Raw genomic sequence first — 17,153 nt, 5'->3', positions numbered from 1 at the left:
CAAGTTCCCATCCTAATTACACCTGAGGAATCCTGGGTATTAATAACTGTGGGGTGGGGGGGGGGCCAATCCATTGATTTCCTTTTGGACACTGGGGCAACATACTCTGTGCTTACTGAAGCCCCTGGCCCACTTTCTCCCCAATCCACTTCTGTAATAGGACTGTCTGGACCAGCCAAAAGGTATTATTTCAGTCATCCCCTAAGCTGCAACTGGGACTCTGTGCTATTTTTCACATGAGTTTCTGATCATGCCAGAGTCTCCCTCACCCCTTTTGGGGAGGGATTATACTGAGCAAAGTCCATGCCTCTGTTTTCATGAATATGGAGCCCTCCTTTTCTCTCCCTTTAATTGAACAAAATGTAAATCCTAGAGTGTGGATTGATGGAAAATCTGTGGGTCAAAATGCTATTCCTGTAGTTGTCAAGCTCAAAGACCCACATTTATTTCCACATAAGAAGCAGTATCCACTGAAACCTGAGGTTAAGGAAGGGTTAAAACCCATCATTGAGAATTTAAAGGAGCAGGGGCTATAAGTTACCTGTAACAGTCTGTGCAACACTCCTATTTTGGGTATAAAGAAATCAAAAGGTAAATGGGGATTAGTTCAAGATTTATGAATAATAAATGAGGCTGTGGTTCCTTTACACCCCGTGGTGCCTAATTCTTATACTCTATTGTCTGAAATTCCTGAATGAGCCAAATATTTCTCAGTAATTGATTTAAAAGATGCCTTCTATTCTGTGCCTTTGGTGGAGGAAAGTAAATTTCTATTTGCCTTTTGAAAACCCTACGCAGCTAGTTTCTCAGTTAACCTGGACAGTTGTGCCCCAGGGACTTTGTGACAGCCCCCACCTATTTGGGCAAAGTTTGTCACGGGATCTACAAAATTTTAATAGCTCCAAGGCGGGGGTGCTACAGTATGAAGATGATATTCTGCTCTGTGCTGAGACAGAGGAAGCTTGCTCACAAGCCTCAGAAGATTTCTTAAACTTTCTAGCAGACTGCGGTTACAAGGCATCAAGGGAAAAGGCTCAGCTTTGTCAACAACCTGTTAGACATCTGGTCCTAATCATATCAGAAGGGACTAGGGTCATAGGCCCCAAAAGAGCTCTCTACCTATAACTTTAAGACAATTGAGAGGATTTTTAGGAATCACAGCCTACTGCCACATTTGGATTCCAGACTATGAGGACTTGCCTGACCTTTATATAAACTTTTAACTGAGACTCAGCAGGCCCAAACAAGCTGGTTTGGTCCCCAAAGACTCAAAAGGCTTTTAAGACTCTTCAAACTTCTCTCCTGCAAGCTCCCACTTTGAACTTGCCCACAGGGTTAGAATTTAATTTGTCACTGAAAGAAAAGGTATGGCCTTGGGAGATTTGATACAACCCTGAGAGCCTCACCAACAATCTATAGGTTATCTGAGCAAAGAATTAGATGCAATCTCTTGTGGGTGGCCACACCTTCTAAGAGTAATTGCAGCAACAGCTTTATTAACACCTGAAGCCCTCAAAATAATTAATGGATGAAATCTTACTGTACTGACTTCTCATGATGTGAGTGGAACCTTAAACTCCAAGGTTAATACTTGGATAATAGACAGTAGGATCCTTAAATATCAGTCATTGCTGTTAGAAGGACCAAAAACTAAGCTTAAAATTTGTGGAAATTTAAATCCTGCCACTTTACTTCCTGAGAAGGAAAATGAAATACCTGATCAAGATTGTTCCCAATTTCTAACTTTAAACTATGCAGCTTAGGAAGATCTGATGGATATCCCATTAGACAATCCTGATATGGAAATATTTATCAATGGCAGTTCTTTTGTTCGGGATGGGACGCATAAAGCAGGTTATGCTATGGTGACGGCTGAACAGGTTTTAGAAGCAAAATCTCTCCCTCAGGGAATAAATGCTCAGCTAGCAGAGCTTGTGACTCTGACCTGAGCTCTAGAGTTAAGCAAAGGGCAGCGAGTAAATATCTACTGAGCTCTAGAGTTAAGCAAAGGGCAGCGAGTAAATATCTACGCTGATTCTAAGTATGCTTATTTGACTTTACATGCTCATGCTGCAATATGGAAAGAAAGACAGTTTAAAACAGAAACAGGAGAGCCTATTAAACATTTCAGAGAGATCAAGAGACTTTTAGCTGCTATATATTGTCCTAAAGAAGTAGCTGTTACGCACTGCAAAGGGCACAGCAGGGACGGGAGTAAAGTAGTCGAAGGTAATCAGCTGGCTGACTGTCAAGCCAGAAAAGCATCACTTTACAAAACCCCTTCACTGCAGATGCCTTTGATCTGGACAGGTTCTGTGGAACAGGAAAAAACCACAATATACTGAGGAGGAATTAGAAAGATATGAGAAAAGAGGAGCAAAGACTACTGGTAAGGGTGGTTATAGTCTGAGGATGGACGATTAATAATTCCTGAAAATGCTCATTGGAAAATTCTTAAGAATTTACATCAGAGTTTTCATATAGGTGTTGAGAGTACTTACTGTTAGAAAAACGCCGCGGGAGGAAAAAAAACGCCTCTAAGGACCGGTGGTAAAGGCCTTTATTGAGCGGTTGCTCTCGGGCAGAACTCCCGGGGGCGGATGAGTGAGGAGACAAAGGGAGTCTGCGAGGTATGAGGGGGTGGGGAGGGGTTTTATAGCCAGGGCCGGCGTCCAAGCCAGGTCTTTTCATATAAGGAAGAAAGCACAGGCTACAGCGGCGGTCAGTGTCCAAGGGCTCTGTGTTGGTACCTGATTGGACCAGGCTGCAGGGGGTCGGTCCCCGGAAGTTTAGCCAGCCTCCGGATTTTGCCTTGCGGCACTTTCCCGGGGCATGCCCCGACCTTTCATCCCGGCCTTTTTGTTATAGGACAAGGGGCGCCGGTTCTCTCTGGCTATTTCCTGCTGAACGGGGGCGACGAGGGGTAGGGGCCAGCCGGGACAAAAGGTCATCTTATGTAGGATTGTGAGGTGGGCCTATGTCTTCTTGATTGAGTCGAGTGTAAGCTGTTAGGAGCATGGCCCGTCCGGTCGCGGCTTGCGCTATTTTTTGGACCCTGCGAAGAATAAGTTGGACGAGGCAGGGGCCTATGGTGAGGCCCATAACCAGCAGGAGTATAGGGCCTAGAAAGGGCAAGAGGTATGGGAGTAAACCATTGAGTCCGGTCCAGAGGGGCCTTTCTTGGAGCTGTCTGCGCCTTTGTTCCAGGCCTGACGATTGGGGCCGATAGGGGATGTGGAGATGCCAGTCGATGTCCAGGGCCGTAGCCACCTGCTGGGAGATCTGTGAGAGTATATTTCTTTTTAAGAGAGGAGTAGGGCAGGAGGAGATGACCAGAAAGGAGTGGGCAAATAGGCAGGAATCTAATTGACAGGGTGGTGGTTGGGTTTGGAGCGGACAAGAGGGTTGGCCGGCAATGCCCATAACCGAAACCTGGGAAGGACGTAAAGTGTCCCTGAAAGAGGGAAGGACCGAATAGGTAAGCCCCCGCATTAACCAGACTTACCCGTTACCTGGAGCGTTACCCTGGGCTTGGCTTGGGTTATCGGGGTTCCCGAGTCTGGGCGGTGTCAGCCATCATCGAAGCTCAGCAGCTTGAAGGCCGGAGGAGGGCAGGAGGTCTCCCTGGGGCACTCTGGTCCCCGGCCCCTAGAGGTCGGGGCCCGAGAGGCCTGGGGACAGTCACTAGCCCAGTGTCCTCGCTGTCTGCACAACGGGCACGGCTTGGAAGGAGGCCGCGGATTGGGGCACATCTTGGCCCAGTGTCCTTCTTGGCCGCACTTGAAGCAGGCCCCCGGAGGGGGTTTTGGGACCCCGAGCCCGCCACCAGCCGCAGGGCCGCTACCAAGGCCTGGGTTTGTTGGTTTAGGAGGCTTGCCTGAAATTCGGCCTCTTGCTTGAGACTTGCCCTTTGGCTGGCCTCAGCAGTTTCTTCACGGGCATTGTAAACCTTAAAGGCCATTTTTACCAGGTCTCGAATAGGGGTCTGAGGGCTGTCCTTGGCCTTGGCCAGCTTTTTTTCGGATGTCAGGTGCGGATTGGGAGATAAAACAATTGGCCAAGGTAGCTGCCCCAGTGGGGGACTCAGGGGACAGTCTGGTGTATTGAACAAGGGCCTTAGTCAGCCAATTAAGAAACATGGCTGGGTTTTCGTCAGGCCCCTGAGTCACCTCATCTAGTTTGAGGAGGTTTACTACCTTATGAGAGGACGTTTCCATCCCATCGAGGATACACTCTATCATATAGCGTACCCGCAGCTGGCCGCCACCCCCTTCCTGGTAGTTCCAATCAGGGTCGGTGTCAGGAACTGCCTGAGCTCCCGGGGGGACGCTCGGGGGAGGGGTTGGCACTGGAGGGTTGCTATGGGAGCGAGTGTGGGAGCTAACCGGAGAAAAGGAGGGAGTGACGGGGGAAAGGGGAGGATACAAGATAGAGTTAAGGGCCGGAGGATCTGGGGCCGGCGGTGAAGCCTCAGGGGCGGGAACAGGAGCAAAAGAGGCCGGAGTAGGGTTAGAGGGGGAGAGGTTAGGAGGGTCTGGAGAGGAGGGGGAGGGGCGAGAGCGCAACGCCCAAAAGGCCTGAACATAGGGGACCTCAGACCATTTTCCCGTTCTCCGGCAGTAATTATCTAAATCACGGAGGACGTCAAAGTCTAGTGTCCCTGTGGCTGGCCATTGTGAGCCATTATCTAGGGAATACTGAGGCCAGACCTGTGAACACAGAAAAGTGAGCTGCTGGGGGCGGATATCTCTCTTTAGCCTTAGAGTCTGCTGGTTAGCCAGCAGGCACTCTAAGGGGGTGGAGTATTGGAGATCGGGTTTGGAGGCTGTCGATCCCATGACGACCACGGGGCATGGAGGCAACCCCCGCTGTCCGAACGTCTTCGGACAAGTCAAGGGGAGCCGGAGGTCCATGTAGTCGCGGGGAACGTCTTCCTCACGACCGCAGGGACCCGGAAAGGTCGAAGCCGGAAGTCTACTCAGCCGCTGGGGACGTCTCCCCACCAGCTGGTGACCGGAAAGGCCGAAGCCGGAGGTCTACTCAGCCGCTGGGGACGTCTCCCCACCAGCTGGTGACCGGGAGGGCCCAGTAAGTGTGCACTCGTTACGGGGCCCTAGGAGGTGGTCGCCAGGGAGTGCAGGCCCCAAAGTCGAAGGGACTTACTCCATATCCTGCCGTCTGGGGGGTTGGTCAGCCGCCTGGGTCCGAGGCTTCCATGGCGGTGGAGCTCAAGGGGGCCTCGACGGCGAGTGCTGGGGGCCCTCACCTCGGGCCTCACGTTGGGGCGCCAGATGTTAGAAAAACGCCGCAGGAGGGAAAAAAACGCCTCTAAGGACCGGTGGTAAAGGCCTTTATTGAGCAGTTGCTCTCGGGCAGAACTCCCGGGGGCGGATGAGTGAGGAGACAAAGGGAGTCTGCGAGGTATGAGGGGGTGGGGAGGGGTTTTATAGCCAGGGCCGGCGTCCAAGCCAGGTCTTTTCATATAAGGAAGAAAGTGCGGGCTACAGCGGCGGTCAGTGTCCAAGGGCTCTGTGTTAGTACCTGATTGGACCAGGCTGCAGGGGGTCGGTCCCCAGAAGTTTAGCCAGCCTCCGGATTTTGCCTTGCAGCACTTTCCCGGGGCATGCCCCAACCTTTCACTTACCAGATGGCTTCTCATTTGTTTGAAGGTAAATATGTAATGAAGACTTTAAAGAATATTATCAAAAGATGTGAGGTTTGTCAGAAAAATAACGCAAAGAAAAGCTAGCAAAATCTGCGTTACAGCAAAGTGGAAAATATCCTGGAGAGGACTGGGAAATTGATTTTACTCATATGCCAAAAGCAAATGAATATTCTTGCTTACAAGTTTGGATGAATAATTTTACTGGATGGACTGAGGCTTTTCCCTGTTGTAGTGAACAGGCTAAGGAGATTATAAGAATTTTAATTCATGAAATTATTCCCAGGTTTGGGCTGCCATAGAGCCTTCAGAGTGACAACAGCCCTGCCCTTAAAGCTGCTGTAACTCAGGGGGTGTCAAAAGCTCTAGGAATAGAATATCACTTACACTGTTCCTGGAAACCCCAATCCTCAGGAAAGATTGAAAAAGTTAATGACATTATTAAGAGACCTCTGTGCAAATTAACTCAAGAGATGCAGGACAGTTGGCTTAAAGTTCTACCCATAGCTTTAATGAGGGCTTGAACTGCCCCCAAACAGGAGGGACTGTCCCCCTTTAAGTGTATTTATGCAGGCCCTTTCTTATGCGCAGACACTGTTATGTAACAGCTCTCAGCTTTTCAACAGGCATTAATGGAACTCCAGGAGGTGACTCCTGACCCAGCTTCTGAGTCAAGCAAGCCTCTCTTTGAGCCAGGAACCGAGGTCCTCATAAAACATTGGGATCTGGGGGCCAATCCCTTGAGCCCCTCTGGGAAGGCCTTTACCAGATTATTCTTTCTTCTCCCACAGCTGTGGAAGTGCCAGGAATTGATTCGTGGGTGCATCACACTTGAGTTAAGAGGTGGCACGCTGACCAGAACTAAGTGATGTCATTTTAAGTCGTTACACTCTATGCTCTAACTTTGTACTTTTCAGATGGGCCTGATAATCTATGTGAGCTTGCTTCTGGTGACTCCAAAAATCCTGAGTCTGCCATTTGATCCTCAAGACAGTGCCTTCCTGTCCTGGGCTCACTCCTATGCTACATTTCACAATCACTGCATTCCACAATCCACTGCTGGGTCATTCCACAATCCACTGCTGGGTCTGTGGAGCACCCCCCCTTCATCAGTGGAAGGCTTCCCATGGTGGGCATCACCACTTCAAGGAAAGGACTTTCTCCAAATCTGTGAATACCTTTGACAATAACAATCATATGTGATGCCTCTTTGTAATCTGATGACATCTAACAATCCTAAGATGGACTGGTGCAACACTTTGTACTTTAACTATGGACATAATGTGACTTTTAATTTTGGTTATACATTGTCTTGGTTTAATGACTATTTTGCTACACAGAAGAAGGTAAATGGGCCTAGATGTATTGGCTTTTTACCTGACGTTTATCAAATATGGGATGAGGTTATATGGCTAACTCCTGAAAAGAGACGCCTAATATCTAGCTCCCCCATGTGCAGGGAACAAATAGAGCCATCCCCAGAAGTTAGCCAACAACTTAATTATAATGATTGGAAACAATTGGGATTTTTGCCAGAAAATATGCAATATAATCATTCTCAGGTTTTCCAATACCAGTTCAGGTCCTTCCTTTGCCTGGCCAGGCACTGATTGGAGCTGGATACCTCAGTCACTCTGGCTTGCTCCAAACAGGACCTACTGAATATGTGGCTATTAACAATGGGCACAGCTTCCCCCTGGCTGGATAGGGAGATGCACCCTAGGTCTAGCTTTTACTCATTGCTTCAAATTTTCAAAGCTTCCAGAGAAGCCTGCTAATTTACCACATCTTGGAACTCACTGGGCAAGGTCTGTATTTCACTGGTATGATTATGTGGCTGCAGTATTTGATCCCTCTCTGGGAACTACAGATGTTATGCTATGAGTGGATGCTCTGACTAACTTTACACAACAGCTTTACAAGATTCTCAGAAAGCTATTTCAGCTCTTAATGCTGGACAAATACAAATTAGAAAGGTGGTTTTACAAAGCATATTGACCTTAGATATTCTGACAGCTGCACGAGGAGGAACTTGGGCCATTATTCATACCCAGTGCTGTAGATATATACCTGATATGAGCACTAATGTTACTCACTTTACCAAACACATGAACAAGATGATTCAGGCTATGGATACTCCTGAAGCCTCAACTGTCTCACTTTGGGAGACATTAACTAGTTCCTCATGGTGGAAAACTATCATAATTGCAATAATTCTGATTGTTCTGTTTCTGCTGTCTGCTCCCTGCATCTATAACTGTGTGGCTGGATTTGTCTCTAGTCATTTGAAGGCTTTCAAGTTACAAATGGTTGCTCAAACTCCTGCGACTGCGGCAGCTTCCTCCAACTCCTACTTGGGGCCGCTGGATCAGAGACCCTCAAATATGAGGGTTAGGAGAATATGTTGCCTCAACAATTTAGGGATGACACCCCTCAACAGTAGGAAGTAGTTATGGAATGAACACGATGCCCCTTTCCCTAGGCAACATAATTCTCCTAAAAGAAAAGGGGGAAATGAGAGGGTAACAGGCAGGAAGGCCAGGGGTCTCCAAATGGAGGAAATAGGCTGCAAGTGTCAGATTTTTTTCTCTTAAAATTCCGTTTTTCCATGACGACACCTGGTTCCACGTGAACTTAACTTTTCTCAAATGTTGAGCTAACCAATGCGGTTTTTTTTCCATTTATTTTTATTAGTTGGAGGCTAATTACTTTACAATATTGTAGTGGTTTTTGTCATACATTGACATGAATCAGCCATGGATTTACATGTATTCCCCCATCCTGATCCCCCCTCCCACCTCCCTCTCCACCCGATTCCTCTGGGTCTTCCCAGTGCACCAGGCCCACTGGGAAGACCCAATGCGTTTTTCTTATGGAAATGTTTTTCTTAAGCTATGTTAATAAAATCACGTATTTGCTTTGGAATTTGCCTTTCTTCAAAATGGTTCCACCTAAGACTAATTTTTTTTTTTTCTCAAACCTTGGGCTGATAATAGCTCAACAAACAGTATTCATATCAATTGTTTCATGGCTGGGGGATGACACACCTTATGCCATCCTATTTCAAAAATGCATATTGTGGGAGAGGGGCCTGGTGAAACTCCCTCAGCCTCGAGGTGTCTCTCTTATCTAATTAACAGTGTTCTAACAGACATAAAACATCTGGCTAAAGACTAGCAGGAGGGCACTCTTTCTGCCCCCTTCTGATATCTATGTCAGAAGCTTTCTCCATCTCTTTTATACTTTGATAAAACTTTATTACACAAAAGCTCTGCACGATCAAGCCTCATCACTGGCCCTGGATTGAATTCCTCTCCTCTGGAGGCCAAGAATCCGGCATCTTTCATGGCTCAACAACAACCTTTCAGTAGCCCATAAGATCTGCTTTGATAGTGACTCAAATAATATCTTTTCTATTGAAAAAAATGTTATTTGACATATTACAGTTTAAAAGGTTTCACTAAATGCTAAACTGTTCAATATATCATCAAAATAAATACACAGAATGTAAAATTGTTGTTGTTCAGTCGCTCAGTCACATCTGACTCTTTGTGACCCCATGGACTGAAGCACTATCTGGGTTTCCTTGTCTTTCAGTATCTCCCAGAACTTGCTCAAACTCATGTCCATTGAGTCGATGATGCCATACAACCATCTTACCTTCTGTTGCCCCCTTCTTCTCTTGCCCTCAATCTTTCCCCACATCTGGGTCTTTTCCAATGAGCTGGCTCTTTGCATCAGGCAGCCAAAGTATTGGAGTTTCAGCTTCAGCATCAGTCCTTCCAATGAATATTCAGGGTTGATTTCCTTTTGGATTGGCTGGTTTGATCTCCTTGATGTCCAAGGGACTTTCAAGAGTCTTCTCTGGCACTGCAGTTTGAAAGCGTCAATTCTTCTGCACTCAGACTTCTTTGTGGTCCAACTCTCACATCTGTACATGACTACTGGAAAAACCATAGCTTTGACTATGTTGGCTTTTGTTGGCAAACTATGTCTCTGGTTTTTAATACGCTGTCTAGGTTTGTCATAGCTTTTCTTCCAGGGAGCAAACATCTTGTAATTTCATGGTGGCAGTCTCATACACAGTGATTTTGGACCCAAAATAAAGCCTGTCACGGTTTCCATTTTTTCCCCATCTATTTGCCTTAAGAGTTTACAAACCCTGAAAACCTGACTCCACTTGAGAAACACGGATTTGCCCTAAATTCTATTTAATCTGTCATCCTTGCCCCTAGGAACCAGAAGATCCAGATGAGAGGGTACAGATGGATCTAACTTCATCCATCACCACCGCTGGAGAAAACAGTATGTTTCCCTGATGACAGTTAGTCCTGCACTTTTCATCTGAGACCAGCTCATTGCTATTCCTGACCACATCTCTGTGTTCTTCTGGTAACAAGTATTGTTGCTAAGATGACAATCTAAAGGAGCTCCAACCAAATTAACAGTCTACTCTCTAGGAGACAGATGTTCCATTTTTTAAAAGTTGCAATATGCTGATTTTCAAAGCATTTATTTAACACAACAATCAAATTTTAACTGTAGAGTTAAATCCAAATCTTACATTGGCCGCAAAGTTTCTACCTAAGCAATAACACATGAAGACTCCTGCTAGCATATGTATTTCAGTCACCTTGATTGCTCAAAGAACAATTTTGGTTTCCAGCAATGGAAGTGAACCACTGATTTCATTCTCTGCTCACTGGTCTTAAGATTACTATCACACTTTCGATGAAAACAGATGAAAAATCACTGGAGGCAGGGTAAGGATTCTAACATTGTGTCTCTTAAAATAGCTGCTTTTAGATTGTTCCCACAGATTTGTCTCCATGGAAATTGGGTAGGAAAGGTCACCACAGCCAAAAGTAAGCAGTTTCCCATTTAAAGTCACTTGTTGGTTGTCAGAAGGGACCTGGCTCTGCAATTCAGGGTGCTATCACAGCATAAGTCTGTGAGAGTTGAGAGCCTAGTACCTAAATACATGAACAAGAAGGGTGTTTTTGTTTGCTTTGCCAATTCCGTTTTACTTTCAGAATTTTCCTTTGCAATTACCAGAGAGGAAAAACTGATCCTGGTCTTCAACCTTTGGTGAAAATATGAATGTAATGTTTAGCCTTGTATTTATCTCCTTTATTTGAAAGGCATTAAGTTTGTTGAGTACTGTAATTTAATTTCCCAAAGAGGAATCATTCCTTACTATGTGCAAAGTCGTAAACCTTAAAGTATTCTGGAAATACATTTTTACAATCACCATGGTTATATCTGAACTTCAGTAAGGAATGCCATTTTGCCAAAAACATGAAATAATTTGTTACGCTGGCAGTGTAAGAGCATAATAATTAGGTATTAATAATTGTTTCATTCTTGCTTTAAAATACTTTGAAATCCAGTTAAGAAATAAAATATATCCATTTAAAATGTTTTTTTATTATTTATATATAAAAATGATCAAGACAGGCATATGGAAATTAAATTTCAAAGGATATTTTCTCTTAATTTGGTAGTGAATTGTTAAGGTAACCAATAAGCTATTTGAAGTTATTTCCATAACACTACAATTAAAAATGCTTCTCCACAAATTTATATCAGTATTTAAATGGAAATGTGTTTTTTAATATAACATCTTTACTCAATAGAGATAGGGCAGACTATATTTTGATTTATTAACCAATTTTCTTTCCCCATCATATGTCCTTGTGCCCCTTCACCTACTTTCATTCAATCAGGTAGACAGTTTTGTGGGGTTGCATAAGGGAAAGGTTGACGGCAGAAAATAGAGAAAAGGGTAATCAACTTTAGACTCTTCAGTCTCAAAAGGCTGGCCCTCAGGGTAACTGGAAAGAATACCAGATTTAGTTTAAAAATGAACAAACAAAAAAACCCATAAAAAACAATTCAAACATGATAGATAAGAGCCAGGCTACTCTCCAGGACAGGCAAAAGTCAAAGGAGGAGCAGTGAGAAGCAGGAGGTTGGCAGGTTCCCAATAAGGGAGGCCCTCACCCAGCCCCCCGGGCTAACTGTGCCAGTTGTCGGTTTGTTTACTCTCAGCCCCAAACCCACCTTCACTGCCCAGTTTGTGATACTGAAACATACGTCCCTTGTCAGCTGGCTGGATTTCAGCTCTATCAGCAGAGGGCACTGGGAGAGGATGCAGCCTGTCTTTCTGGTTCCAGTGATGCTCCTGCCTTGCCTTAGTTCAGCAGCACTCAATGGTCACCACTCAAGTGGTGCTAACCCTCAGCCAGATTCAGTGGTACCAACCCTGCAACCAGATTTCTGAAGAGTTCCATAGAGCAGCACCTACCTCTGGCACCTCACCTGGCCCCACGGAGGGCAGTTCCCAGCACATTATCCTTACATGCTGCTTTCCAGCAGGTCCAAAGCACAGAATCTCAGAACATTTCTCTGGCTTTTCCAGTGAGGTCTGAGCCTCATCCCAGGATAGGGTGTCCTCTTTCATTTTTTTTCCTTTCGTGGGTGCTCTTCTTTAGCCCTATAAATAGTGACTTCCCTATCTGCTCTTATAGTCTTTAAATTTCTCTTCCCCTCTTCAGTAGATGATACCCTGTTATTATGAGTAATTCTTATATAAGGATTTAAATGAAACCATCTCTGTTGAAATCATTGCAGTTTCTGTTCCCTGACTAGACTCTGAATGAAACAGATTTGGTTCCAGGATTGTCCAGGAGGAGCCACACAGATGGTATTTGAAAACTGGCTTGATTGTACCCTTGGAAGTAAGCCCACTGCTGGGTTGTTTGCTAAGAGGACACAAGATGCTAGTGATCCATGGCATGCAGTGCTGCTGCAGTTCATCTCTGGATGAAGAGCCAGCTGAAGGGAGCCCCCTGGAAGCTTGAGTGACTGCTACATTTGACGATCAGACAGTATGAAGACCACAGGGATGGTGGGGTAGGTGGGTCCTTCAGATGTACTGGAGCACTTACAGAGACAATGACAAGCTTGGGTCCTTTAACTCTCAGCTCAAATCATAGTCTAAGAGCCAGAAAGATTCCATGGCAGCCCTGATAGAATGTACTTCTTGCTACCACAGCACTGGTATAGCTAATAATCAAACAGGAATCTAATTGAGCAGATTGCTGAGTTACAGTGTCAGCTGAATGCTCATTTCACCAAATTTCTCATGCGAAAGTTAGAAAAAAAGATTAGAATACTAAAACCCCAAGTAGGGACATGTTGTTGGAACCAGATAAAACTGACTGTCTTGAAACTCAACTCATTCTGAGCTATCATTGCCAGTGGAAGGAGCTTTAAACCCTGCATCTGAGAAGACAAGCTTTCTTTTGCTTCAAAACTCTATACTAACCTCACCTAGGACAAATGAGGGCTAATATCTTTAAAAGAGATACTCATTCCTCTTAAGACCCACAATAGTGAGCTTTAAGTCAACAACAAGCATCATATCTCAATATGATCCAGGGGAACTGGTACACATCATTACCAAAGAGGAAATAGCTTATACATTAAAAAAAAAACTGCAAGATTTTGTTATTCCATATTAGCAGCAGCCCAGAGAACATGCACAGGAATGGATTCTATGGGTGTCTCAAAGCAGTTCTTTGGCAATATTAGCGCCAAACTTGTACTTAAGATGAAAAGGAAACAGAAAGCTGGCACGCTGACCTGAGTGACGTAGATGACTTTGTGCAGCTGGATTAGGATCTGCTGAATGGGATCACTGATCTGACGAACTTTCCTCTGTGACACAGCAATTCCCGCAGATGCTATGGATAAAAAGACCTGCAGTTAGTGAAGACCCTGGTTTTCCCTTTCAAACACTGTATTAATGGGAAAATGGGCTAAAATTCAGGAAAAAAACAAACAAACAAACAAGCAAAAGCCCTCATCCTACCATTGAAACAGTATGTAGAGAGTTTGTAACACTTCAATATTTTATGATATTGGATGCATAATTCCTTCCTTCTACTTCTCAGACCCCTAAGTAACATGATGATGATATTTATAACATCTGGAAGACTGCTTATCACTTGGAAAATTTGCTCAGGCTGCCACTAGCAGCCGGTGGTGTCTTGTACACTGTGGCCACTGAAAAGCTCATCTTCAGATATGTGCAGCTAAGAGACTATTACACTTTAAAATTTTAAATTCATTATAGCAAATAAAACTAATTTTATTAAAACTACCAAAATGCAAATACTGAATAGGCAATTTTACAGAGCAAACAAAAAAACTAATAAATTATAATTTGCAATATAATCAAGGGTTTGAAAATTGTTACAAATTATAACTTTCACCTCCCTTCAGGTCTCAATAAGACACATTTATAATTTATTCTGAGTTCTCATCATAGAGCCAGATCACTTTCACAGTCCTAGGCTAGCTTGGTGCCAAATTGCATATAAGCCACTTTCCCAGATTCACATGTCATAGGCACAAGGCCCACTCTTAACTTTGAGGAATGTAAAGCTATTTAAAGGAAAGACCTTAACCTCCATATTAGTCACAAGGTCCCCTCTGCCTCCTCAACAGAAGAGAGACCAGATAGGTGGGTGTATACTATCCTCTCTCCCATCTTCCTCTTCTTTCCCTTCCTCCCCACAACCTGTAGCATGCTTTCTAAAATAATGCTTTTCTTCCCAAATTCTCATCTTTAAAGAAAAGCTCCAAAGACCTTATTTTTACCTCAATGAAACCTTGAGTAGATGAAATTAAAGGTGAACACAATCATTGCTTTAGCAACAGCTAAGATTTTGAAAACTGATTCTTCTTTTCTTTCTGAGAAGGCTTACATATTTTACCATACAAATTTGTTTTCAAAACATTTATAGAGAAAATTTAATGTGGCCATTAAAAGATTCAATTTGTTTTATAATTAGCATGTGAAAATGTATATTTAGGAAACAAACTACAAAAAATAAAATATTCTTTTTCTTATGAGTGTTTTTACTGTGTTGAGAAATTCACACAAGAAATCATCTGGTTCTAGTTCATCTACATTTAATACCATTTAAATGTTTGAAATTTAAAGGATCTACCTCCTCTAGGAACTATGTCTAACTTCTTGTAAACATGAGTTACTTCAGATGAGGCTTAATAAATTACCCTTAGTGTAAAAATGTGAAGATGAACCAGAAAGAATTAAGGTAGCTCTGAAATAGAAAACAGAGAACTGGACACATCTGCTTCAGTCTTCAGAGATGGCCAGGTAGACATACACATTTTTGACAGTAATGTTTCTTTGCAGAAATAATTATTCTTTTAAAATTAACTTATTTTTTTATTTTTTATATTTTTATTTTTTAATTAATTTATTTTTTATTGAAGGGTAATTGCTTTACAGAATTTTCCTGTTTTCTGTCAAACCTCCACATGAATCAGCCATAGGTATACATATATCCCCTCCATTTTGAACCTCCCTCCCATCTCCCTCCCCACCCCACCCCTATAACTATTTGTTTGCCTAGACTGATATCCAAAACTAGTGTAGCCAAGTTGATGTTCTATATCTGTGGCCATAGGTATAAAACAGAAATAGTTAGCTAGAATGCCTGCCTTCTGTACTACTCAATATGCAGTGAAACAATTTTTCTTTAAGACCCTTGGCCACTACTCTCTCAATCCCAGTAATTCCTTGAGTTTTGAAAACAGCTTTGATTTCTTACTCTCTAAAAGGTAAATTTTAAAATGTATATTTACAGATGCCCATTATAAAATAAGCAGACAAATAAATGTACAATAACCTAAGTATCACAGAGGAGACTCTAGAACCCCTGGGACCACCATCCATCAGCCTTCTCCCCAGAGGTAACCTCTGATACCAGCCTGGTTCGTTGCCTTTTTACTTTTCTATCTATTTACATACTTTAGTGTGTACCTTCACAGCAATATTTTTCAAACTATGGTTGAGTCCTGAATCAGTTTAATGAGCCAGGACCAGCATTTTGAAAAGTGGAATGGAATGGCATGGAATAAAACAGGATAGAAAAATTTCAGAGTGTACTGCATGTAGTAAGGGTTCACTCAGTCTAGATATAAAATGTGTGTCTTACTGAGGATCATTTCCCAAAAAAAAACACTTTGAAAGCTACTATTGTAGAAAATCTATAATGCTACCTCATGCTTTCTTTCCCTCTTCTTAACTAAATGGTGACACATTATAAGTCTGGTTTACAATTTTTATTCTATCTGTCTTGGAGATTATTTCTTATCAATACACAGTTATAGCTCATTTTTAATGACCACTATTGAACAGTACTACATGTGCATGCATGTTCTGTATGCATGCATACACTTCTGTCTTGATGGGAACTTGGTTTTCTTTCAACTTATCATGATTGTAAATGATGCTGCAGTGAATATATGTGTGCATACAGTGAATATGTGTGTGTGTGCCTCACTGTGCATAGTGCAAGAGGTCTTTTAGTGTAAATAAGGAGAAATTAAATAGCTGGGCCTTTTGATACACATATTTGCAATTTTAACAAATACATTTTAAAGGAGCTGAATCAATTTGCACAGAAGAGAATCCACTTTTCTATCCCTTGACCAACACTATAGTCAAACTTTTCAGTTTTACCATTGTGATTTTGTTTTATTTTGTGTTTATCTAAATGCTGATGAGGTACTGCACTTCTTTGGTGAATTTTCTGTTTGTGTCCCAAGTTTCTTTTTTCTTATTGATTTGTATATGCTCTTTATATTGTCTGAATACTAATCCTTTTACTGTATTTTATATGTTACAAGTATTCTCCCCTAATCTGTTACTTCTGTTCCGTTTAAAGGGCAATTCCCAACCCCACCACCTAGACTAAAGACAGTCTGTCAAGGTTATCTGCTGCTGTCATGTCATGACAAGTCAGGATTGCACGACCAGTTCAGCACTCTGGGTGCTCTGGCAGGACTACTGAGATGTGAGTGATCACATGGGTTAGGACTTGGGAGAAGAAGGAAATTTAAGGTTCATAATGATGGGAGTCTGACTGTAACATTTGCAAACCCTCTTGATTTCCTGAACAACTTCAGCTAATCTTAGGTAGGATAATTTTTATTTCTCCTTTTCTACGTTATCAAATCATCACTGTTTTTTATATTCACCATCCCAAAATATGTATTTAGCCATTAGTAATTTTAGGAAAACAAAAATGATAAAAATCCAAATAGATATCTTTAAAATTTTATTCATTAGATATTAATAACTACCAATTTCATGGCCAATGTTAGCCATATAAAGCATTCTCCCTCAGTCTTTCAGATTAGCACACTGAAAATACTATACTTAATTACTCACAAAAAATGCAACACATATTTATATTGACAATTTTATTAAACAAATTTCCCTTAAAAAGAGATCATAGATGACTAGAACCATCATCTCTGGTGGTTCAGTGGTTAGAAATCTATGTTCTGTCAAGGGCCTGGGTTTGTTCCCTGGTTGGAGAACTAAGATCCCATATGCTACAGAATGTGGCTTGGAAAAAACAAAAAAGATGCCATATAAACTGATCTT

At 42.9% G+C, this 17,153-nt stretch overlaps 1 protein-coding gene across 2 annotated transcripts in view; it reads right to left on the bottom strand.

Moving 5' to 3' along the window:
• NEK10 (NIMA related kinase 10) overlaps positions 1–17,153 on the bottom strand; it is a 290,181-nt gene that overhangs the window by 44,947 nt on the left and 228,081 nt on the right. For both annotated transcript variants that reach the window (XM_043443207.1, XM_043443206.1), the window contains exon 31: positions 13,310–13,410. In XM_043443207.1, the coding sequence (XP_043299142.1) occupies positions 13,310–13,410 (101 nt within the window). The remainder of the gene's footprint in view (positions 1–13,309; positions 13,411–17,153) is intronic.

This window comes from Cervus canadensis, chromosome 22 (assembly GCF_019320065.1).
Source record: "Cervus canadensis isolate Bull #8, Minnesota chromosome 22, ASM1932006v1, whole genome shotgun sequence".
NCBI lineage: Eukaryota > Metazoa > Chordata > Mammalia > Artiodactyla > Cervidae > Cervus > Cervus canadensis.
The sequence above is the reverse complement of the archived record's forward strand: the minus strand, read 5'-3'. Positions and strand labels throughout refer to the sequence as shown.